General features: G+C 53.4%; 1 protein-coding gene across 1 annotated transcript in view; it reads left to right on the forward strand.

Annotated features, from left to right (window-relative positions):
* BMP7 (bone morphogenetic protein 7) overlaps positions 1 to 24,391 on the forward strand; it is an 85,013-nt gene that overhangs the window by 38,434 nt on the left and 22,188 nt on the right. The window contains exon 3 of the mRNA XM_026503788.4: positions 20,798 to 20,946. Within this exon, the coding sequence (XP_026359573.1) occupies positions 20,798 to 20,946 (149 nt within the window). The remainder of the gene's footprint in view (positions 1 to 20,797; positions 20,947 to 24,391) is intronic.

Here is a 24,391-nt window from a genome sequence, read left to right on the forward strand (position 1 = left end):
CCATTTTCCAGGTGCAGAGACTGGCTCAGGGAGAGGAAGTAACTTACCTGAGGTCACGCAGCTAGAAAGTGGCAGAGCTGGGACTTGAACTAGGGTGTCTGGGATCCCAGGGCCCACGTCCTCGGGCCAAGGCAGCACCATGGTGCTTCTCCCTTGGGGCTCAAACGGTGATTGTGATTCCCAAGCCCTGGTTCTCACCCTCGGCTGTGGGTTAGAATCACCCGGGGTGGGGCCGGGGGGCATTTTTAACTCCCGATACGTCAGAGTCTGGGGGTGGGGCTGGGTATTTTTGTATAGCTTGCAGGCTGTGGACAGGTGACCAGGAGCTCTCTTCTCTCTCATCTGCGAGCCATCTTATATGACTGAGAGACCGAAGGGGACAGACTCCCATGTTCCCTTTAGCCTGGTTTCTCAGAGATGACTGTTTTTCTCCACAGGACTGAGCCCAAAGTATGGTCCAGACCCTGCCTGACAGTCTCAGCGGCACAGGGAAGGGGCTGGCTGAGGGTGGGGATCCCCTCGGGCTCTGGCTCCAGAGGCTTCCGGAAGCTTCCGGGAGCCTTTCTGCTGCTCCTGAAGGCCTACGTGCCTGGTTCCCCGTCTCCTGGCTTACACGTCTCGCCACTACACCTCAGCCCCAGGGCGGGAGCTCTGGTTTGGAGCTGCTTCCTCAGGAGGGGCCGATTCAGCTCCCTAGTAGCCTTTTCAAAGGGCAGGGAAGGAGCAGCTGGCTGCCTGGGCACCACCGGATGTTCTGGAAGGTCAGGGGAGAGCATGCCCGGGGCAGCCTGGTCAAGGACACGTTGGCACGTTTCCTAAGCGCCTTTGTCAAGTCCCAGCTTGGAGCTGCTTGGGCAGGAACAGAGGCCCCTGATGCCTCTTGGTTCCCCCTGGGGACAGCCTGTTGGGACAGGTTGTTGTGTCCAGTCCAATTAGCGCCATTGGCTTCCGATCCTGCAGGCTGAGGCTGGCTGGTGGGCCTTGGTGGTCTTTCTGATCTTTGTGCTTTTGTTTCCTTCCATAATTCATCCCAAGCCTGGGTTTGTGAGGAGAGTAGGGTTGGTGGGGAATCAATGACGACAGGTTCCGTGCCTGCGACTGACCAGGTCAGTGCTTAGCAAGCTACTGCCCGCATCCTCCCTTACTCTTCGCAATGATCTCAAGAAGTCCATATTCTCCCGTTTTGTGGACGGGACCAATGGGGCACACAGAGTGGTCAGATGGCCCTCCTGAGGTCACACGCTAGAGGTGGAATGCAAAACCAGGTAATAAGTAACAGTTGGAGTGCTGGGTTCCCACCTGTCGAATGCTGATGTAATTGGTCCTGGTGTCACCATGACACTGATATTTTTTGAAGTTGCCCAGAGTGGACTTGCTCCCTGTCCTTCTTGTTCCTTTGAGTATCTGAGGGACCTTGCATGAGTCTCTTCATCCGTTCCATGGGGGTGCAGACTTCTGTCCTGCTCCCCTCCCAGGGGCTCGAGGGCTGTGCACTGTGCAGCTGAGTGGCAAGCAGGGTTCCCGAGGTGAGTGGACAGGTCCAGCCGTCTTTCTGCGAGGGGACATGAATGATTCCACCAAGGGGCACTCCTCCACCCCTGCCCCCTTCTGATCCCTCCGGGTGGGTTTCACGCCTGATTGCTAAGGTCAAGGTGAGCATATGTCCCCATGAAATGGTCTCCTTGCAGACCTGCCTGCGAGTAAGGGCTGCTGCTTGTCCATCTGCATCCATTTGGCTGATGCCTTCCATTGCACAGTGCGTGACCTTTGCCCTCCCCTTCTGGAAGACACCTCTCTGAACGGAGGGAAGAGACAGGACTTCTCCAACAGCCATGGTGACAGAGCCAGTTGCCTTGAGTACTTACCATGCAGCAGTCTGTAGTCCTTCCCATCACAGCTCCGCCAAGGGAGGTACCACCACCCACCTCATTTCACAGACAGGGAAACTGAGGTACCACACCAGGTTAGAGATTAAGGAAAGGACACTTGTATCTGTCTCCAGTCCCATCTGTTTTTCTTCCTTGGCTGGCAGATACACATCTTCCTTTCCCTTCATGCCAATCCTAGGAATCGGGTAATAGTGGGGGAAAGGAAACTGAGGCAGAGAAGACAAAAGACCGGTCCAGCCTATTCCACAATCCTGCGTCATGTAAAGGGGAAGCAGGGGCTTTGGAGACACCTGGATCCATCCTGTTCCACTACTTGGAAGCTGGGTGGGTCAGGGACCCTGGTTGAGCCTCCCTGAAGATCTGAGTGGGAACTGCAGAGACCATGACAGTTGCCCAGCCACAGAGCAGGGAGAGGTGCTTTGTGAGGGCGGGAGTTGGCTGTATTTTGCCCACTGTCCTATTCTTTTTTTTTTTTTTTTAAGATTTTATTTATTTATTTGACAGAGACAGCGAGAGAGGGAACACAAGCAAGGGGAGTGTGAAAGGGAGAAACAGGCTTCCTGCCAAGCAGGGAGCCCGATATGGGGCTTGATCCCAGGACCCTGGGATCATGACCTGAGCCGAAGGCAGACGCTTAACAGCTAAGCCACCCAGGCACCCCCCATTGTCCTATTCTTTGTACCTGGAGCCTGGCACACAGCAGGCGCTCAGTAAAACCTGTCTGTGTGAGTGGAGGAAAGTGTGTCTGGCCTTCTCCTAGGACATGGGTTCCTGAATCATGGGACCATGGCTGCCTCCTGCCTACAGGTGTCCCCAGCTCCGAGGCAGGGCCTGGCATGAAGACACAAGGGACAGCCCTGTTGTCTGAGTGAGTGCTGCCCAAGGAGGCCCAGTCCGGCCTCGCACTCTCCCAGCTCCTCCCAGCAACTCCAGCCTCGGACTGGTCCGTCCCCGCAAACCTTCCAGCGTGTTCTCTCTTTCAGAACTGAAACTTGAGAAGGCCTTGTTTGCAATCTTTCTTCAGCATTGGAGCCCAATTTCCAAAAAAGTGAAAATTGCCTGTAATTATAATACTTTTCGATCTTAGGGAAGGTTCCCTGTGATGATTATAATTATATTATTTAGAGCTGTGTGCCAGTGGGTACCCAAGGGTGGATTGGTTCTCGTCTGCAAATAGGGGAAATGTCAGTGTGTGTGCCGTGGCCCTGGGTTTCCTACATTGGAATGGATTTCGGGAGAATGGCTTTCGCATTGGGGGCTGTCTGTATAACTTGATCTGGCACTTTAATTCCAAAAGCACTTCATACTTGGACCTCTGCTCGCCTATAGGAGCCTGTTTTTCCAAACGTATTAACATCTGTGTTTCATATCAGCACCTGTAATTGCTTTAGCCTTTTTGGCAGGAGACAAAGAGAATTAATATTTTTCATTTTGGTCATGAGTGGTCATCTATAGCTGGGAAGAAAAGGGCCTGCTCAAATATGAACTCAGTGAGGATGGGGAAGGCAGGCTTACCGGGAAGATGATGTTTGAAAGGAGTCAACTGTGTCTGTGGAAGTCCTCGGCTGTTTCAAGTTCATGGTGGAAGGAGGCGTCTGGGCAAATGCTCAAGGCTCTTGCAAACACTGGTTCTTCCTTCCTTTGTCTACTTGCCAGGCTGTCAGCACCATTTTCTTTTCCCAGCACCCCCCCCCCCCCCGCCCACAATGCCCATGGCTTTCCATTTTGCCACTCCAGGAATGGAGGAAGGAAAGCCGACACCCGGCCAGCATTCCCCCTCCGGGATCCAGGGCAGGCATTACTAATGGATCGCGGCACTCCCTCCTGCCTGATTCTCAGCAGGGCTCCAGGTGGTGAGACAGCCACTGCTGGCTGAGTGAGTTGCTGTGGAGTGACGCCCGCTGGCCACTGGTCTCAGGTCAGGTTTCCTGGACGCTCACTTCAAGACGAGGGTGATGTGTGCAAGTGAGTAATTAGAAAACGTTTCCAGCAAAGGAAGGAGCACCAGGAAGTGGGTGGGCAAAGGCAGGCAGCCAGGCCACCTAGAGTCTTGGTAGGATGACTTTGGCTCCCTCCTCCTGCAGGGGCTTTGGGGACAGAGTCGCACCCCCTGCCCCCAGTCAGGGCACAAGGGGCTGAAGTGTTTATGCCGCCATCTCCATCAGTAGGGTTGAACGCTGGGTTTCTCAGGCTTGGCAAGACTGACGCCGTGACGTCACCGCGGATCACCGTGTGAGCTGGGCCATCCCGGGCCCTGCAGGGCATTCAGCAGCATCCCTGGTCTCTACCCGTGAGATGTCACCGCCAAGTGTCAACACCCCAAAACATCTCCAGTTGCTGTCACATGTCCCCTGAGGGCAGCACGGCCCCTGAGGGAGAAGCACTGGAGTGGAGGAGAGGGATGTCAGTCCCCAGGCCTTTCCACCCTGGATGCTGGGTGAAGTGGGTGCTGACATCTGGGAGGGAAGCTCCTGGGCGCTGTGGAGCCACATGGGAGGGTCTGAGATGCCGGGGTTCTGGACAGGCCTCGGGGTGCTGTGGATCTGACGCGTGCTCCGAATAGGAACTTCGTCACCACCCCTGTCTCCTTCCTACCTTCCTGCTCCTCTCGCATCGGCTGTCCACCCCCGAAAACACCACTTAGTGCCTGCCATGCACCTGCTTACGGGGTTCTATTGGTCCCATGGTCTGGGATGGTGCGGCCCAAACCGAGGTGTCATCAGCACCACGTGGGAGCAGGTTCCGAGAGAAGCCCGGAGGGGCGCCTGCGTGGCTCAGTCGGTTAAGTGGCTGACTCTTGACTGCTGCTCAGGTCATGATCTCAGGGTCCTGGGATCGAGCCCTCTGTTGGGCTCTGTGCTCAGCAGGGAGTCTGCTTCAGGATTCTCTCGCTCCCTCTGCCCCTCCCCCCACTCACTCTCACTCTTTCTCTAAAATAAATAAATCTTTAAAAAAAAAGAGAGAGAGAGAAACAGATTCTCATTTCTAATCCCGACAGTTCAGGTGTCGAGACTAGAAGTCTTCATGTGTATTCTTTTTATTTTTTTTAAATCTTATTTTAGAGAAACTTTAGGTTTACTGCAAAACTGAGGAGAAGGTACAGAGGTTTCCTCTTATACGCCCTGGCCCCACACATGTACCGCGTCTCCCATTGTCAACATCTCCAGCCAGAGCGGGACCACTGTTACCGTGGATGAGCCCGCATGGACATGTCATCATCTCCCCACGCCTTTAGTTGACACTGGGGTTCACTCTTGCTGGTGTCCATTCTGTGGGCGTGGATAAATGTATAATGACTTGTGTCCATTATAATGTCATCCTGAATACGTTCACTGCCCTAACAATCCTCTGGGCTCCGCCTGTTCATCCCTCCCCTCCCCCATACCCTGACGACTCCTGTTTTTTTTATCGTCTAATTTTGCCTTTCCAGAATGTCCTATAGTTGGAATCATACAGGACGTAGCTGTTCTTATTAATTGTTAAAAACAAGCACCTGGGATTGGCCGCATCATTTGTGAGACCCAGTGCGAAAAAAAAATGTGGGTCTACTTGCTAAAAATGTATTAGGTTTCAAGACAGTGGTGGCAGAGCATGAAACCGTGCACAGAGTCCTTCTGTGTGTGCGACCGTGAGTGACAGCACAGGTGACATGCCCGTGGAGGTGGCCCTGCCGGCTCTCTGGGTACGGATATCTGTTGATATCTATATTCATTTGAATACCTTGTGTCTATACCTTGAAATCCCAATATTTTAGTGCAGGGACATGCCTTCCACAGTTCAGCTCCAGCCTCATTCCTCAGCTGCCTCCTGTACACAGACCTGCACACACTCACAGACACACTCACAGACGCACACAGACGCACACAGGCACACCCGTCCAGAGACGCGCACAGACATGCACATACACAGATACACACAGTCATGCACACAGACACACAAAACACATAGACATATCCACAGACACACACACATTCACATGTGCCCCCTTGTGTGGCCAGGTTGGCATTTGCAAGCCCCTTTGCTCTGGAAACATCTTGTTTTCCAGCCCCTGCTTTTCTCACCCCATCTCCCTGTCTGTCCAGTCTACTCTAGTTTAATTCCCACACCTACACCCCAAAACCTGCTTTTTAAAAAAATATAATTTACTTTTTATTAGACTTTTTTTTAGAAGATTTTAGACATAGAAATATTGAGTAGATAGTACAGAGAATTCCCACACTCACTGTACCCAGCTTCCCCCATTACCATCTGACATTATTATGGTGTATTTTTTAAATGTAATAGTAGAATTCATTCTATAAAAAATGAACCCATGTCGATGCGTTATTATCAGTGACTAAGGTCAGTGATTTATCCAGACTCCTTTTATTGTCTGTCTTTTATTGCAGTTTCCCATCCGGGACACCGCAGGACTTTTCCTTGTCAGGTCCCCTGAGGCACCTCTTCCTATGAGTTTCTTAGACTTTGCTTGTTTCTGATGACCTTGCCCTTCAACCAGCTTTTCACAGACTGTGCCTAACCCTCTCCCCACTCCTGCTGGTCTGTCTCAACCCTATCTACTTCATTAGTATTTTTTTTTTAATCTGACTCTTTGTAGTTTTATAATTTCTTTGTATTTTTTAAAGTTTATTTATTTAAGTCATCGCTACACCTGGTGTGGGGCTCAAACTCACGACCCCGAGATCGAGAGCTGTGTGCGCTCCCGAGTGAGGCAGCCAGGTGCCCCCACGACCCTGCCTACTTTAAAATCTAGCTCAAATCGCCCATCGTGGGCGCTCACTGTCTTTTGAACCTGGACAGCTGGGAGTCAAGATCACTAGGTCCTCAGCCTGGAGCATCTTGTAGCCTTTGGGGCTTTCAGCCACCATCCCTCCAGCGCCTGGCATAGAGCAAATGGTTTTTTTGCTTCTTGAGTGAAGACTAGATTATAAGCGCCTTTTAAGGAATAGGATTTCCTTTTCTGACCCTTCCTTAGGGCCTAATTAGGGACTCTTTAAAGAGGATACCTAGGTCCAAAAGCAGACTTCTTTTTTCCCCTCGATGTGTGTTAGGCATTTGCACTCAACCTTTGACTTAGGGATTGGGCCCACAGGTGGAGGGCGTGGGGGGGGGGGGCAGGGGGGTTTGTGAGTTGGGTAGGACTAAGAGCCAGAACCAGGAGTCTCTGGAGAAATCTATTGTCAAAGGAAAGGAAATGGGGATTCTCCTTGGAAAGCTTTTGCCCACAGAGTCCTGCTTCGGATCCCTTTCCCATCAGGGGGCCTGGGGTGCATCTCCGGACCCTGAATTCCTTGGAGAACTGTGACCCCCACAGTCTTGCTTCCTGGGCAATAAAGGGAGCTGCCGCCTTCCTCTTCGTCACTGTCTCCTCTCGCTGACACCAAGGCCACGGGCGTCTTGGGTGGGTGTCCCTGCCCTGAGTCTTGGAAGCAGTTTCTCCTCCAGCCCCTGCTACCCACCTCAGGGGGATGACTCCTGCCGTGTTGGCCTCACCAGCTGTGGCCTCGGACAGAGCCTCCGTCCCTCCTCAGTGAGGTGGCCGCAGACCCAGTGCTTCTGCCCAGCACTGGCCTCTGCTGCCCGAGGGTCTTGTCTGACCCCGGGAATGTCTGCAGCCCCCGGAGGAGCCAAGGCCCCCAGGAGCAGCCCTCCATTGCTGGCTGTCAGGGACTGGTACATAAATTCCGCAGCCTCTGTCGCCTTGGGAAGCCCCACGCGGAGCGGCGTTCGCGCTGTGTCCTGGGGGCCCAGAGGGTCTGAGCCGCAGATGCTCACAGTGTCCTGCTGGGCTATTTTCCATCCCTGCCTCGTGTTCTCTCTCATGTCCGGTGGTTCCTGGGGGGCACCTCGCAGGCTACTTGCGTTTACGTCCTTGACTCAGGATCTGCCTCTGGGGGGTCCCCGAAATACGACGGAAGATACGACGGGGTGTCCAGCTGGCAGGGCCGTCGGCGGCCTCAGTGGTGTGAGGTGCGGCGAGCTGTTTCCTGAGCCTTCTCTCTGGCCACCGCTCTTCCGTGTAAGGATCTGCGGTCGGAGGGAAGTCCGAGACACCCGTCCCACCCTGCATTGAGGTGCTCTGACCTGACCTTCGTTTCAGAAAACCTTGAATTTGGCGACCGTGATCCCTGTTTCTGTCCGCAAACCCCGCTGCGAGGCTCCCTTCCCTTCACCGTCGTCTGCCTGCTTCACTTGACGTCTATGCCTCTGGGTTTAGAATCTTAAGACAGCCTGTGGTTCTTTAAAAAAAAAAAAGAAAGAAAGAAAGGTAGGGCAGATGACCCAGCCTGAAAGCTGTATTTGTGTTGGTTTGTTTATTCCTTGAGCGTGCGTGAAAGGGACAGCAGTGGCCTCATTCTATTTCGGTCTGACGCTGGAGGCTGGAGGAAATGGGGCAACCAAGGAAAGGCTCAGATGAGTCTGCCGTCCGTGGCGTCTCGCCCGCCCGCCTCCTCGATGCCAGATGCTCGCAGCCGCCCGGCCCGCAGGGTTTCCAGGGCCACCTCCGAAGCCCCACAGCGCTCCCCACCAGGCCTGGTTTCTCTGGGGGGGCCCCCGAGGCCTTTCGGTGACTCACATCACCAGCGCGGCTCACCTCTTGTCATTTGGGGTCGGTGTGGTTTGTGCCTTGGTTGAACGGAATGACAGGGCCTCCAGTTTCCAGAAACTCAGGGCCCCAAACCCTAGAACCTGAGGCAAAGGGGAACAAGAGTCAGGTCCAAAAGTAAATTTGCACTCGGCTCTCTTCCCAGCTGCGGCTTCCTGTGTCCTCCTGGTTCCCCCGGACACACCGATAAAGGAGCTGGTGCTGGAGGTGATGAGGGCACAGGCATAGAGGAGGTGAAGTCCACACCCTCGGCAGCTTCCTGTGCGGATTCTGCTTGGGTCATCCGGCAGCCCCCCGAGGAACAGGCAGGCCTGGAGGGTGGGCTGTGCAGAGCCTGCGACTGACTGGTGGGTGGGACCAGGCACCTTCAGTGGGCACCGGGATAGGAGGGCAGTGGGCCGAGGCCCCAGAAACTGGGGGTGAATCCGTTGCTGAAAACACTAGAGTCATTTGAAAAAAAAAAAATTTTTTTTTTGCTTTTCCTTTTTAACTTACACAGACTACAGAACATGATCCAGAACCACCCCCCCCACCCCACCCTGGGCTGGTAGGAGTACTCTGCAGGCACTAGCACGTTCACTCAACAGATACTTGAGACCTACTATGTGCCACACTGTGTTAGGTGCTGGGGCTATGCCCGTGGCCAGCAGTCAGGCCTGATTCTTGTGGCCTAGGAGCTCAAAATCTGGTAGGGAAAGAGGAAAACCCAAAGAACTGTGTAAACAAATTTAAACACCAGCCTGAGCGCTGGAAAGGAGAGGCTCTGAGCATGTCTAATGACAACGTGCCCCTCGGGGTGTCGTTGGAAGCTTCCGTGGGGGAGCTGAAGGAGGAACAGGTGTGATGGACATAAAAAGACGGGGAACAGTGTTGCGGATGGCAGCCACAGCATGCACGGAGGCCTATGGTAGGCTGTGGTCCTGCACAGACGAGAGCCTGAAGGGCGGCAGGGGTGGCTGAAGCCGTGGGGGCCGGGCAGGAGGAATGTGGGGTGACGGGGTGTCGAGGAGGCAGGGGGAACATCTTAAGGAGTTTGGGCTTTGTATTCTAAGAGCTAATAAAGGGTTGAAGGCAGGGCCGTTATCTACTGAGATATGAGGTTCTGAAAGGCCTCGCAGGTTGCTGGGGACAGGGGAGGTCAGGTCAGAGAGTGTGGGAGTAGGACCCCCCGGGGTTCCTGCAGGTGCAGTTCTCCCTCCACCACCAGAAGCGCTGCTGGCTTCCCTGAGCCTCAGCCTCCCACCTGTGGAAAGGGACAACAGCACCCGCCTCTCAGGTATCGTGGGAATCAGCAAGCTCTCCTGGTGTCATGGAGCCAGGCCTGTTCTGAGATCGTTGCATCTTGCGTGAGGGTCCGAACATGGTTGTGAGCTCCTTGCTTTGGGGCTGGGGCGGTTTAGATCTGGCGGCAGGGGAAGGGGAAGATTCACATTGACTTTGAGGTCTGCTCCAACCTGGTGCCGTGAGCCTTGGGCACTGGCTTGGCCTCATGGCTGTATCATCCCATTTAATCCATTTTGAGAACAATCCTCATAGTTAACCCACTTTATAAATAAAAGAACCTAAAGGACGGAGGTTGGCTTGCCCAGGGTCACTCCACTGGGATTTAACTTTCCTAAGACCCTAAGACCCAAAGCCTTGTGTTATAATACCTACATCACTGCCCACTCTAAGTGTGACCCAAGGACCAACCTGGGGGCTTCTTCAAAGAGAGGATCCTGGGCTCCACTCAGACCTCCTGATGGTTTTTTCCTGCCGGTTGCTACATCCCTGACAGGGGAGAACCTTCTATTTTTGCTGTGCTCCTCCTCATCCACTTCCTGCCCCCATGACCCATATGTATACACAGGTTTGAGAGGCTCTTTATTACATGCCAAAGCTGGAGTAGACATTTCTTTGCAGCAGGACTTCTCAGAGCCTTTAAAGAGCTAGTGCTCATTATATTTCTCAAGGAGCGGTGATGAGGTGCATTCCACCTTTATTTGAATACAGAGCCTTTTCCTTTTTTTTTTTTTTTTAAGATTTTATTTATTTATGTGACAGAGAGACAGCCAGCGAGAGAGGGAACACAGCAGGGGAGTGAGAGAGGAAGAAGCAGGCTCCCAGCGGAGGAGCCTGATGTGGGACTCGATCCCGGAACGCCAGGATCACGCCCTGAGCCGAAGGCAGACGCTTAACGACTGCGCCACCCAGGCGCCCCAGAGCCTTTTCCTTTTTCACCCTCTCATTTTCCCCTCTTGGGTATTCGATTAATGGAGGCAGTTTTCAAGACTTCGGTAAACTCCAAACCTTTCCTCTTGCAGAAGGGGAAACTGAGGCCCTGACCTTAATGGCTGCTGATTTGCTTCCTGACTTTTGACAACATGGGGCCTCCCGGACTGTGGGCAGGAGTGTTGTTGACTGTCCTGTGAATGCCCAGGCGAGGGGCAGGGGCAGGAAGGGAGGAGGGAGAGAGACAGACAGACAGACAGATGGTCCTGGGGTGGGGAAACCGTGGGCTGGCGACTCATGCTCTGGCAGGGGGCGGAGGGTATCATGCTTCTTTGTGTATTTTTCCACCTTCCTCCCAAATGACTTAATTTTAGCCTTCCTGGATATGCGTAGTCTTAAAGAAAGTGTGTTTAAAAAAAGCCTCGGACCTCCCCGACTTCATCTTCCTGTCCCAGGGATGCCAGGGACTGTTTGGGTGACTTGGTAGAAGGGCAGGGCATTCCCTGGAGCCCCAGGTGGGGTGCTGGGGACCTGGGCTGGGTCCTCCCCAGTCCGGGGCTCTGGAGGGGCACTCCCCTCGCACCACGCCCGACTTCCTCTGTGGGCCCTTTGATCTCCTTCCCGGCTCCCCTGCGGGCCTGGTGTTTGCGTGCTGGTTGGACTCCAGGTGCACGGGGGCTGCTGGCTTCTCAGCCTGACTCATCCTGAGCCGAGCAGCAGCATGCCTGCTCCCTCTCCGTGACATCACATCAGCCCAGGGAAGCTTGGGGGTCCCCACCGCGCTCGCTCTTACTCTCTGTCTTCCGAGGCATGTTCTTGAGGCCCCGCAGCAGTTCACAGCATATGGAGTTTTTTTTTTTTTTAAAGATTTTTATTTATTTATGTGACAGAGACAGCCAGCGAGAGAGGGAACACAGCAGGGGGAGTGGGAGAGGAAGAAGCAGGCTCACAGCGGAGGAGCCCGATGTGGGACTCGATCCCGGGTACGCCGGGATCACGCCCTGAGCCGAAGGCAGACGCTTTAACGACTGCGCTACCCAGGCGCCCCCACAGCATATGGAGTTTTAAAGCGCCCAGCCCTGCAGTGTTCCAGAGAGCCAGAGGGTGGAGGTGAGGTTCAGAGCAGGGGTGACGGAGGGGAGTCTGCTGGTAACCCTGCCGGAGACTCTTCCCAGCTTCCCAGTTCTCTTCAGACCAGAACCTTCCCATGGCTGCCGACTCTCCTCGCCTCTCTCTTGCTTTGCACACTCTGTTCCCTCTGCTGGAATGCCTTTCCACCCTCCTGGCTGCATTAGCTCTGCCCATCCATCTGACCTGCCTCAGGAGACACTTGAGTGCTTTTCCTTCCTCTGCTGCCCCAGAGGACTCCTTCCTCTCCTCACGCCCCCGGATCGGGGGCTAACAGCCTTCACTGTGTGATGCATTCTGCTCATCTGGGGCCAGAGCTCTGTCTCTGCCTCCTCACGGAGTGCCTGAGACGGTGTGTGTGGGGGGGGTGTTCAGGGCTGGTTTCAGGAACGAAACTCCATTCCTTCCTTCGGCTGCTGTGACAAATGACCACAAACGGAGTGGCTTGAGACTCACCCGTTTGCTATGCTATGTCTGCGGAGGTCAGAAGTTCTCAATGGACGTCACTGAGTTACTAGGAAGGTGCTCAGGGCTGCGCTCCTTCTGGACGCTCTGGGGGAGAATCTGTTGTCTTGTCTTTTATAGCTTCCAGATGCCACCCCCATTCCCCGGCCTCTGGCTAGCAGTCACGTCTCTGTGACTCTGCTTGCTGTCCTCACACCTCTGTCTCCGGTCGGCCTCTTTGCCTTATGGGGACCTGGTGATGACATCTGCAGAGCCCCCCTCGCCTCGACAAGTCACAGGTTCTGGGGATTAGGATGTGGACTTCCGGGGTGTGCGTGTGTGTGTTATTCTGCCCACCACATAACCTGAAATTCAGTTCTCTGTCTTTGATGGGGGTCACTTGGCACGGGGCCAGCCACATTCTCCTGGATTCTCTCCATGCCCTCTAGCCACTGGGAGGATTCCTGGCTGGGAGTCCAATGGGAAGGGTGGCTCCATGTCACTTCCTGTCTGGGGCCTACTGCTCACTGGCTGAGGACACTTTCTTAACTCATCAGCACCTCCACTGTCTCGTCTATAAAGTGGGGGTCGTGACCAAATGTACCCCGTTGGAGGAGGGAGCACCAGGTGAGAGAATGCCACTCGAACTTGGTGGCACAGGAGCTCCCCAGGCCTCAGTGTTGGGGTGCTGGGGCCCCTAGCTGCCACCCCGGCCTCCCGCAGAGACCCTGGGTGCCTCCAGATGTGGCCCTTCCAAACCCCAGCCACATGTGCTCCCTGAAGGTGATGGGCTGTGTCTGAGGGACCCCGGGGAGTGGGGGGGACTGTCAAGCTGGGTCTCAGGCTAGGATGGCAAGAGTGTTTTCCATCGTACTGCCCGGGACGGAGGCTCAGAATTGGCTATCCCCATGTGGCTGTGTCTGAGGGACCCCAAGGAGTGGGGGGGACTGTCGAGCTGGGTCTCAGGCTAGGATAGCAAGAGTGTTTTCCATCGTACTGCCCGAGACGGAGGCCCAGAATTGGCTATCCCCATGTGGCCACCGGTAGCCGGTGCACAAGGTCTGGCCTTCTGAGCTGAAAATGAAAGCAGCAGGAATAGATTTCCAAGGCCCCGTTCAGCTCTTAAGACCCCAGACCACTGGCACCCTCTGACAGGAGGTGGGAGGAGGTGTTGTCCCCACATGGCTGCAGAATGGGGGCTCTCTGCAGTGATGAGGCAGGGGCACTGGGGGCGCCTGGGGTCTCTGTTTCCTGTGACCCCTGCTCCTGCCTGGAGTGCAGCAGTCCAGAGAAACCCTCAGACTTCCAACCTGGCCGGTTTGCCAGTTCCAGGGCTGCCCTGTCTGGGGCTATGTTTGTGTAGCGTGCTGACCTCCCTGAGGCCCTGGTCCCGGGGGGGGGGGCACCCCACATCCCACACAGGCTCATCCCACTCTGGGAGTGGGTTGTGGTGAAGCCCTTGAGATCACAGTCTCTGAATAGTTTCTAAGCAGCCAGAGGGCAAAAAAAGGACTTTCCACCTTCCCACGTTGGAGATGTAAAAATACCCACTTTTCCAGCGTGGTGGAACTTTCCAGGGGAGGTGGGCTGTGAGGCGCTGGAAACCAGCTCTCGTGGTGGCGTGCGGTCCTCCTGCTTCTCTCTGTGGTGTAGATTTCAGCCTGTTCTCAGGGTTGTCCCCGGTAGGAGGAGGCCACAGGCCCCAGCAACACCCTGTTCCCAGGCTGGTGGTTAAATATTAACCCCCCTCCGTGCCATGATGTTGGGGTCACCGACGGTTCATGCCTCAGAGAGAGCAGGGCTTCAGGGCAACCTGGGTTTCAGGAGGGAGCAGTTGACCTTTGGGGTCTCGCTGCTGCTGCTTTCATCGGGAGCAGCAGGAGAAGGTGAAGTGAGGCCACGTTTGCATCCCAGCTTGGCTGCCCCTCTGTGAGCCTGGAGGAGTGGGCATGTCGTCCATACCCATGGAAGGGGGCTGAGAGCCGGGCCAACCACCTCACCTGGGGTCCTAATGCACACCGGGTAGAGCATGGGAATGGGGTATCCCACGGTGATCTTGCTTCTTTCAGAAACAGAAGGTGCCCGCTGAGCTGGGAGGCTATGGGTGAACACACGCAGAGGGGACAACATATTATTAGCATAATGGCTCTATGTGCTATATTTTAGGCTTCAATTAGCTTTATCCTTTTAAAAAAATAGAGCTTTATTGAGATACAATTCACATAGTATACAGTTCACCCTTGTAGAGGGTACAGGTCAGTGGTTTTAGTCTATTCTGAGCTGTGTGACCATCACCACTCTTCCACATGTCATTAGCCCGAAAGGAAACCCGGTGCCCGTTAGCACCCACCCTCCCCCCGCTCGCCCCCTCCCAGCCACTGGCAACCACTGAGCCTCTGTCTCTGGACATTTGCTTCTCTGGACATTTCATGTAAATGGAATCACACCATATGTGGTCTTGTGCCTGCTTTCTTCTACTCAACATAATGATTTCAGAGTTCGTCCATATAGTAGCAGGTGTTAGCGCCTCATCCCTTCTTACTGCCAAATAATGTCTCGCTGTGTGCGTTTGCCATATTTTGTTTATCCATTTCTCAGTGGAGGGATATCTGCATTGTTTCCACTTGTCAGGGCTACCATGAATAATGCTGCCATGAACATCTGTGTATAAGATTTTGCGGGGGGGGCGCCTGGGTGGCACAGTGGTTAAGCGTCTGCCTTCGGCTCAGGGCGTGATCCCGGCGTGATGGGATTGAGCCCCACATCAGGCTCTTCTGCTGTGAGCCTGCTTCTTCCTCTCCCACTCCCCCTGCTTGTGTTCCCTCTCTTGCTGGCTGTCTCTATCTCTGTCGAATAAATAAATAAAATCTTTAAAAAAAAAAAAAGATTTTGCAGGGATCTATTTTTTATTTTTCTGTTGGATAGTAAAATTACCCCAAATGGTAGCTCTGTGTTTCGCCTTTTGGAAAGCTGCCAGACTGTTGTCCAAAGCCCCTGCACCATTTCCCATTCCCATGAGAAGCGTATGAGCGGTCTAGTTACTATGCACCCTCGTCAACACTTGTTACTGTCTGTTTTGGCCTTAGCCATCCTGGTGGGTGCGAAATGCTATCTTACTGTGGTTCTGAGTTGTGTTTCCCTGGTGATTGACGATGTTGGTCTTCCTTTCATGGGCTCACTGGCCATTCATGTATCTTTATAGAGATGTCTGTTCACGTTGGCCTGGTCCATTGTTCGAGTCCATGGCGGACTAGCTTTTCCCACCTTGTCCTCTCCCATTTTCTTGACCAATTTGTATGAGCAGGAATCGTCTGTTGATAATTCGGTGATTTTGGTAAAAACACCATACAAAGCCATTTGGGCATTGGGGGTGAGAAAGGCTTTTCATTCCTGTTTCAATTCTTAATGCATGTTGTGTGGCTCAAATTTTCCATTTCTTTTTTTCACCATTTTTAGCATTTTGTATTTCTCCAGAAATGTACGTGCTGCACATTCTGTTTTCTAACACCTTTTCGCTTGATACCCTTTGTTAAGAAGTGTTGATTTGTATGGAAGCTTGTACGTGCCACCATGTTTTACCAGTGTCTCTTAGTAGATGGTTTTCAGTTTTTCTGTAATAAACGGTGTTACCATGGTTTGGGTTCTGTCTCTGTGCGGGACAGACTACCCCCAACACGGTGGCTAAATCAACAGTCATTTTGTTGCTCAGGAATTGGGGTTGGGCTCAGCTGGAAGGTTCTTGTACTTTCTACAGCGTCTGCTGTGGTCACTGATGAAGCTGGGCTCAGCTGGGGGCTGGCTTGGGTTCTCTCTCTGTCTTTTCTCGACCCTCTTCCCCCATGGCCTATGCCCCTTCCACATGGTCTCTTTCTAGCACAGCAGTCCGATTTCTTGATCCGCGGCTAGCTTCCCGAGAGCAAAAACAGAACTGCTGGGCCTCACTTCCACCGGGTCCTATTGGTCACATCAAGTTGCAAGGTCAGCCCAGACTTCAGAAGTGGGGAACAGACTCCACTGATTTATGGGAGAGCTGCATGTGGGTACCGAGATGGGAGGAATTGTGGGTGGCCCTAGTGGCAGAAAGTCTACAATCTAAACATCCTGCTATACTTGTCAGACGAACTTTGGTGTCAAAGTGAACATTCTTTGAAGGGAAAGGTAGTCTATTGACTTGTGGATCTGGGGAAGTCACATAATGGGGGGGCCGAGACAGATCTAGCAGGGGATATGCACCGGTTCCCACGTGCCTCGTGTCACTAGAGATGCCCCAGGGAGCCTGGAGAGTTTGCTGCCAAGCTGGTCTTCACTTGGGTCTCCCCACTTGCTGAAGAAGGTGGCATTATCCCCATTTTACAGAAGAGGAAATTGAGGCCCAGGAATCAGCGGGCTCGACCTATTCTCCTCCTTTCCCCACCACCCAGATCTCACACCTATCTAGTATTTTCTCTGCTCCACACAGCGTTGTGACAGGAAGATGCATCACGCAGGATCCAACCACCTCCTGAGTCTCTTGTCCTTTGGTGAGAGGCGAGTTAAGGAAGTGACAGGGCTCACGTGCTCAAGTTCTGGGGTCACACTTCCAGTGCTGTGCCCGGTTCTGTCCCTGACAAGGTCACTGAGTGCGGACGGTTGGCTTCACTTCTCTGGAGCCCACTGTCTTCATCTGTAAAATGGGAACAATGGTCTTAACCATCGGGGGCTCCAGAGAATAGACGCGAGGGGAGCACCCGGATTTCCAGCAGGGCTGAGGGTGGGGGAGTGCTGTCGGGCTTCTCGGGGGACCTTTACCTTGAGCCTTTCCTGGCTCTGCTCGCACCCAGGCTGGGTCAGGGAGACCAACGTGTTCAAGGTAAATGGCACGTCCCAGAGGTCCTCCCCAGTGTGAGAACCACTGTGCTCTGATGAGACGCCCAAGGTGACACCTAGAAGAGCCCGCTCTCCCCACCTGTCCCCGCAGACTTGGTTGCAGAGTCGTTTCTCCGTTGTCGTCCTCCTGTGGGCCACCCTCAAGCCCGGACCTCGGGTGCAGAAGCAAAGCCTGTGTTCGCATCCCGCTCTTCCCGCCTCGCCAGGGCTCTGCTGCCCCCGGGCCTTCGGCTGCGGCTCGGTTCCAAGCAGGCCTGGAAGAGACCGCAGGCCCTGGCCTGGGGGAGGGGAGTCGGCGCGCTCCCGCTGATTCACGGGATGAGTCAACGCTGGCCGCGAACATCTGGCGCTCAGTGTCACGGCCTGTAATAAGAATGTTCAGTATCGTTTGGCAAAGCATTCACGGTTCGAAGGCCCCAAGTTACTCTTCATTGTTTTACTGCCCGTAAGGGCTTATCCAGATATCTGGTCACATTTTCCTGCAAATAACATTTTCCAGCAAAGTCACCACCCAGGTTTGCGACTTCTGTGCTGTGGTGTGGACGCTTCCTACGAGGGCCCGGGGAGCTTGTGTGAGCCGGGGAGCTGCTTGGATTTGGAGAGGTGTTTCTTCTCTGTTACTTGTTGAGAACAGCTGACTGGTTCATTGACACTGTTGGCGGCGCTCCGCAGCCAGGCGAGTCTGCCAGGCAAACCGACGATGACGACAGCGGGAAGCTCGGCTTGTACGTTGAAAATCTGCGTGGACATCCCCCAGATCAGTTCTGGAACTGCCTGTTCAGGGGCCTGGGAAGAGGTGGAAGCGACGTGGTCATGAAAGACCGTCTCATTATTATTTCGTTGGGACACGACGGTCCAAGTGAGGGTCTGCAGCGTCCTGTGTGGCTCTAGAAACCCATCGTTGCCTTTGTCATCTCTGTACCGGAGAGGGGAGTGAGCTCCGCAGGGGCTTCAGCTTGGCTGCCGAGGGGACAGTGCGCTGTCCTGTACCATGGCTGCATTTCATTGGCCAGGAGATCCCCGGTCATGGTTCATTCACACACGTTGCATAATATAATTCGGTATTTTCTCCATCAGGTTCTGGTCTTTGTTGAATACCGTGTAAGAAGTGAGATTTTGGGGGACATGGATGCAGATAACCCCTCTTTCTAGCCTGTGGTCCCAGTGATTCTGTCCCATCCCTGTGGAGTGCCCTGCTCTCCCATAGCCAAGGGCTGGGCACCCCCTTGACTAAGCCAGCTCGGGTCTCTGCTCTCAGACTTCGGGATGGAGCAATGCCTAGAGAGAAATAGGACTCAAGTTCCTGCCTTTGACAGCTGCGCCCGTGAGACAGCCCCGCATCCTCACACCTGCCTGGGCTCCTGTCTCCATCCAAGGCTGCTTCTCCATCCCTGTGTATGCCTCTCTGCGTGACCCGTGACTCTCCCCATACATTTCCAGTGGCTTCTGAGTTAAAGTAAATTTGAGACACTGGCTAAAATTACTGATTTATCTTCCGTGTGCCTTCTCACGAGTCTTGCACACATGAAGGTGACTGGTAAATGCCAATGTGTATGGCAGGCAGCAGAATTACAGTTCGGCGACCTCACAAATGTGGAGTCATCCATGAATCGGGATGATTGTTGGTAGGAGAATCGGAGACGGGGCCAGTAAGAGAAGTGTGCCTCAATGAAGGGGGCGTCTGCTCCTTGGCTCCAGCGGATGGCTTAATGGCTTAGATTACCATAAATTTGATTTGCCAAAGGTTCTGAAATGATGATAGTCGCACCTGAGCAAAGGTCGTGTCCAGAAGAACTGCATTCCTGTGTGGTTGTGGCTTGGGCTTACAGGCCGTCTCACTGGACTTCAATCCTGCCGTGGCTCTGTCTTAGCACACAGTGACCCCCAGCAGCCCCGGGCAAACAGCGGTGCCTTTCTGAGCCTCGGTTTTGGGGTCTACACCATAATATTATGCACCTCACAGAGTCGTCGTAAGGACTCAGGGCTGACATGAAGCTGGTCAGGCATTTCAGCCCCAAGCCTGGCACGTGGTAAGTGCTCAAGAGTCAGAGAAAATTCACCTTAATTCCCAGGAAAATTAGATCACTCCAGGTATGCCGGGGATTGTCAACGCCCTGGGGCAGGGGCTGGTTAGGCATTGTTCACCATGGTACCCCAGCGTCTGGCACAATGTGGGGGCTCAAATAGTTTAACTGATTATTGAAGGACTCAAAAGATTGAGACTTTGAATGTTTATAAGTAAAACTGCACAAGATGTTATGAGACCTTATATACTAGAATTCTACCGTGAAAGTAAAAATTGACCAACCTATCCACCCACCCATCTACCCATTCACCCATCCATCCTTCCAGCCACCCATCCACCCACCCATCCATCTATCCATCATCCGTCCGTCCATCCTTCTATCCATCCGTCCATCCAGCTACCCATTCACCCATCCATCCTTCCAGCCACCCATCCACTTACCCATCCATCTATCCATCATCCGTCCGTCCATCCTTCTATCCATCCGTCCATCCAGCTACCCATTCACCCATCCATCCTTCCAGCCACCCATCCACCCACCCATCCATCTATCCATCATCTGTCCGTCCATCCTTCTATCCATCCGTCCATCCAGCTACCCATTCACCCATCCATCCTTCCAGCCACCCATCCACCCACCCATCCATCTATCCATCATCCATCCGTCCATCCTTCTATCCATCCGTCCATCCAGCTACCCATTCACCCATCCATCCTTCCAGCCACCCATCCACCCACCCATCCATCTATCCATCATCCGTCCGTCCATCCTTCCATCCACCCATCCATCCTTCCAGCCACCCATCCACTTATCCATCCATCTATCCATCATCCATCCGTCCATCCTTCTATCCATCCGTCCATCCAGCTACCCATTCACCCATCCCCCCACCCATCCATCTTCCATCCACTGCAACGTCAGTTGTAGTTTTACCCATTTTGCTACTGCAAAATGTGAGGAAGAGAGGATTAAAGGGTTATCTCTATTAATAGTATCAGTCTAGGAGTTCACGTCCTAATACTCGGTGGGCTTGTGAAGAGGTTGCCTGGCATGGACATGAAGAGCATCTGTACGGTGCTCAGTTGCCTGAGCTCACACCCCAACTCAGTAACCTCCTGGCTAAACGACCTGGGGCAGGTCATGGTCTCACCACGGCCCATGGAGATGATACTCTCACTACGCCGTAGGGTCATGAGAGGTGAATGAGGTGATGTGTGTAGAATACTTGGGCCAGTGCCTGGCACACGGGGAGTAATCTAACAAATGTGGGCTTCTGTTCCCTGAGACTCCCAGCAACACAGAGGCTGTAAATTCCTGCCTTCCTGTACCTTGTCCCGTTGGCGTGCCCCCTAACAAGTGTGACGGGTGAGTGTGCCTCGGAGCAGCTCCCTGTCCCCTATGTGTATCTTTACACCACTAACGCACTCCGTTTTCCCATCACAGCTACTCAGGTGTCTCCAGGCCTGGCTCTTGCTCGGATGCACCCACTTTTGGGGGCCCGGTGGCCCTCCTCCTGCCTCCCCTACTCCACATGGTCTTCCTCTCCAGCAGCAGCTGGCTGGTGACAGGGTGACTGAGCCGTGACCTGCTGACCTGGAGCCTGTGTCTCTCCTCTTCTCTTGCAGGGAGTCAGACCTGTTCCTGCTGGACAGCCGCACCCTCTGGGCCTCGGAGGAGGGCTGGCTCGTGTTTGACATCACCGCCACCAGCAACCACTGGGTGGTCAACCCACGGCACAACCTGGGCCTGCAGCTCTGCGTGGAGACCTTGGACGGTAGGTCTCCGGCCACCACCCCACTGCTTCCGACGCAGCCTGTGCTCCTGGATTCATGGAGGAGCTCAGCAAGCTCATGCTTACTTCCATCAAAACAGGGCCCCCGAGGCCCCACCAACTAGTACTCCCTGTCCAGCCTTTCGATCCCAGGCAAAAGTAGCACCTACCCCCTTTGCAAGAGATGATTACAGTTGGCCACCGCTGGGCTGGGGGCGGCATTCTTGCCCAGAGTCAGGTCCCACAGCAGCAGGGTTGGCATCCTCTTGGAAATGCAGACTCTGGCCTATCCCAGGCCTGCTACGTTAGAACCAGCACTTTAACTGGAGCTCCAGGTGAGGGCTGAACATGTAACCATCTGAGACGTGCTGACCCAGGCACCCCAACCTGGAGACATAGCACATCCCAGGTGTCCCGTGCATGGCAGGATGTCTAACAGGATCCCTGGCCTCTACCCCCTGGATGCCAGTAGGAAATCCCAAAAATGCGTCCAGATGTGACCAAATGTTCCCTGCAGAGCAAGACTGCCCCTCATTAAGGACCGCGGCACTGGTTCAAGGAAGCCATGAAGCCCCTTCCAAGTGACCCCGAATGTGGTTCTGAGTCCCAAATACTCAGAGAATCCACGTTGGCCTACGTCCCCCCGTGCTTCCCACTCACTCTCTGCCGGGCATCCACCTGCTCTGACGGGGCGGACAGAGGCGAGTGGCATCTAGGGCGGGGCTGCTCGCGCCCACGTCTTCCCCAAAGCGTGTTTCTTACTAAGTGTGGATAGCTTTGGGGTGGGTAGCTTCTTCCTTACACCAGCTTTCAGGAAGAAACCCCCAAACTAGAAACACATTTATTTTAGAATAGGTAATACTGGCCAGTGGCTCAGAAGGCAAGTTACAGATGCACACGGTGCGGCTGTCCCGGGGCCGCCGCCTCAGCGCCCGCTTCCGTCCCAGAGGCCGCTGCTGTCCCCATGTTCCTGGCTGTCTTTCCGGAGACGTCCTCTGGGGGTTTAAGCAACAACATGTAGATTCAGCTTTGCTTTTATTTCTTTTCCTCCCGCAAGTAGTGGTATAGTACGTACGGTGTTGTCTGCATTGCTTTCCTTCATCCGACAACTTACCCTGAAGGTTGGCCCTTTGCAGCCAAGGACGAGCGGCCCTATTTGTTCAGGGACTGTCATGTTTTCGTGTATATGTGAAGTGCGTGAGCTCTGCCACTCATTCGCCGTGTGACTTTAACAACTTCCCTAACCTTCCAGAGCCGCCTCTTCGCCGAAACACGGGGCCACAGGGGGCGTTAAGACAGAAGGAGTTTTAAAATAGTGCCCTAGTGTGTGTAGGAATCCCCTGGGTGTCTTGTTAAAATGCAGATTCTGATTCAACAGGTCTGGAGTGGAGGGGAGGCTGCTGCAGAGGCTGCTGGTCCTGGGCTGTGCGTTGAGAAGCAGAGGCTGAGTCTAGACCCGTTGCCTAGGACGCACGCCCTAAACCGGGGCTGTTGCTTTTGGTATTAATGGTGTTGGTGTGGTTATTACTGCTCCTATTACCCACAGTGACTTATCCAGGCCCCCTGGGAGGAGCGTGTAGGTGTTTTCGGGTCCTTTGCTCTTACGAACACGGCTGCAGGGGAAACCTCAGTGCAGACGTCGCTGTCCACTTGAGTGTAGCTCTGGGATAAATTCCCAAAAGGGGCGTTGTCTGTTTGTAGTTTGGATAGATATTGTCATTCTGCCCTCCTTGGGGCGCAGTCCATTCCCACCCCCATCGGTGGTACATGAGGGCACCTCCTTCCCCTTCGTTGACAGTACACGTTCCCAAACTTGTCCATCTTGGCTGATCAGAGAGATGACAGATGGGCTCTTGTAGTTTTCCTTTGTTTTTCTCTCTGCTCTATGAGGCCGATCCCTTTCTCCCGTGCACTGCCTGCCGTTAACTCCTGTGCGCCGTGCATTCATTCCCTCTGTGCGTTGCTCTGACAGAGCGTTGGTCTTTTTCTTCTTTATATTCTAAGGACATCTGGCCCTTTGTGATTTGAGCTGCAAATAATTTGCCAGCTTTTCGTTTTTCTTTTTTACTGTGGTTAATGCCAAATTGTACCAAATGGATTTAGACGATGTAGCTAAATTGTCTAACCTTTTGTTTTATTGCTGCTGGGCTTTGCCTCTTTTCTTCCCTATCAGAGGCCACTCCTTTGGTCTGGGGCTGCCCCCTCAGTCAGACTTACCTGAAGCCATGTGCCATGTGGGAGGCATGGCAGAGTTTAGGACCATGCTTGTCTTGTTTCCAGGCTGGTCTTCTTTCTACTGATGGAGCCCTCAACCTCCCTCCCTTCCTCCTTCCCCTCTCCATGACACTTAAAGGTGGAGGGGCGGGGGGTCCTGGAACTGCTAGAGTGCTCTCTGTCGGGTTGGCAAACTATATGCCTGGTGGACCAAATCCAGCCTGCGTCCTGTTTTTCTGTGGCCTGTGAGCTGAAAATAGTTTTCACATTTTTAAATGGGGGAGGAATATCAAAAGAACAAGATGATCTCATGATATGTAAAATAATATGAAATTCACATTTTGGTGCCCATAAACTTTTATTAGTACACAGCCACACTCACTCATTTACATATTGTCTAGGCCTGCTTTTATGCTATCACAGCAGAGTTAAGTAGTTGTGACAGAGACTCTGTGGTCCACAAAGTTGAAAAGATTTATTATTTTCAGATGATTGTTTATAGACAAAGTGTGCAATCCTTGTTGTATGGCAGAACCTCTCAAACTGTGTCCCATGAAGGGTTGATGGGTGTCCCAGGGTAAGGGGAAGCATTCATGATCATTTAAGTGTGAGAAGGTCTGGGTTGGATAAACCAAGCAGGTTTCTCTGCAGGACTTATCAGAACCTTTATTTTACAAATGTCCATTGTGAATTTCCTGAGGGGAATAGAGCATAGAGGAATTCTAAACTTATTTGACAATAGAGTCATTCAGCTCTTCTTTTTTACTTATAAGCTCCTGAGGACCATATTGGAGATGAAGTAAAAACGGGGCTAAGGTAGATTTGATGCCTTTCTTCAGAGTGACCATTTCGCTGGACTTGTGGATATTGTCTAGATCTTCCAACTTGACCTTGGTGGGACCTGTGCTTCTCTGCCCTGTCTGCCCTTCTGGCTTGGGGTGGCCCACGTTTGGTTTTTCTCTTAAGTGACACCCAACCGAGTTCCCCTAGTGTCAGGCTTGCCATCATCTTTCTCTCCCAAAATCTGGAGCTTTGTGCCTTTACTTCCTCCAGCTTCTGCTTCCCTCCAGAATGCAGGTAAGGCTTAGCACTCATCGAGATGGCACAGCCTGATGGTTAAAGCTTGGGCTCAGGAGAGCAGACTCACCAGGTTCAAACCCCACCTCTACTGCTTCTACCCACACGATCCAGGGTGAGTCACTGCATGTCCCTCATCTGGAAAGTGGGGTTAATA

Source organism: Ursus arctos, unplaced genomic scaffold (assembly GCF_023065955.2).
Source record: "Ursus arctos isolate Adak ecotype North America unplaced genomic scaffold, UrsArc2.0 scaffold_16, whole genome shotgun sequence".
NCBI classification, from domain to species: Eukaryota; Metazoa; Chordata; class Mammalia; order Carnivora; family Ursidae; genus Ursus; species Ursus arctos.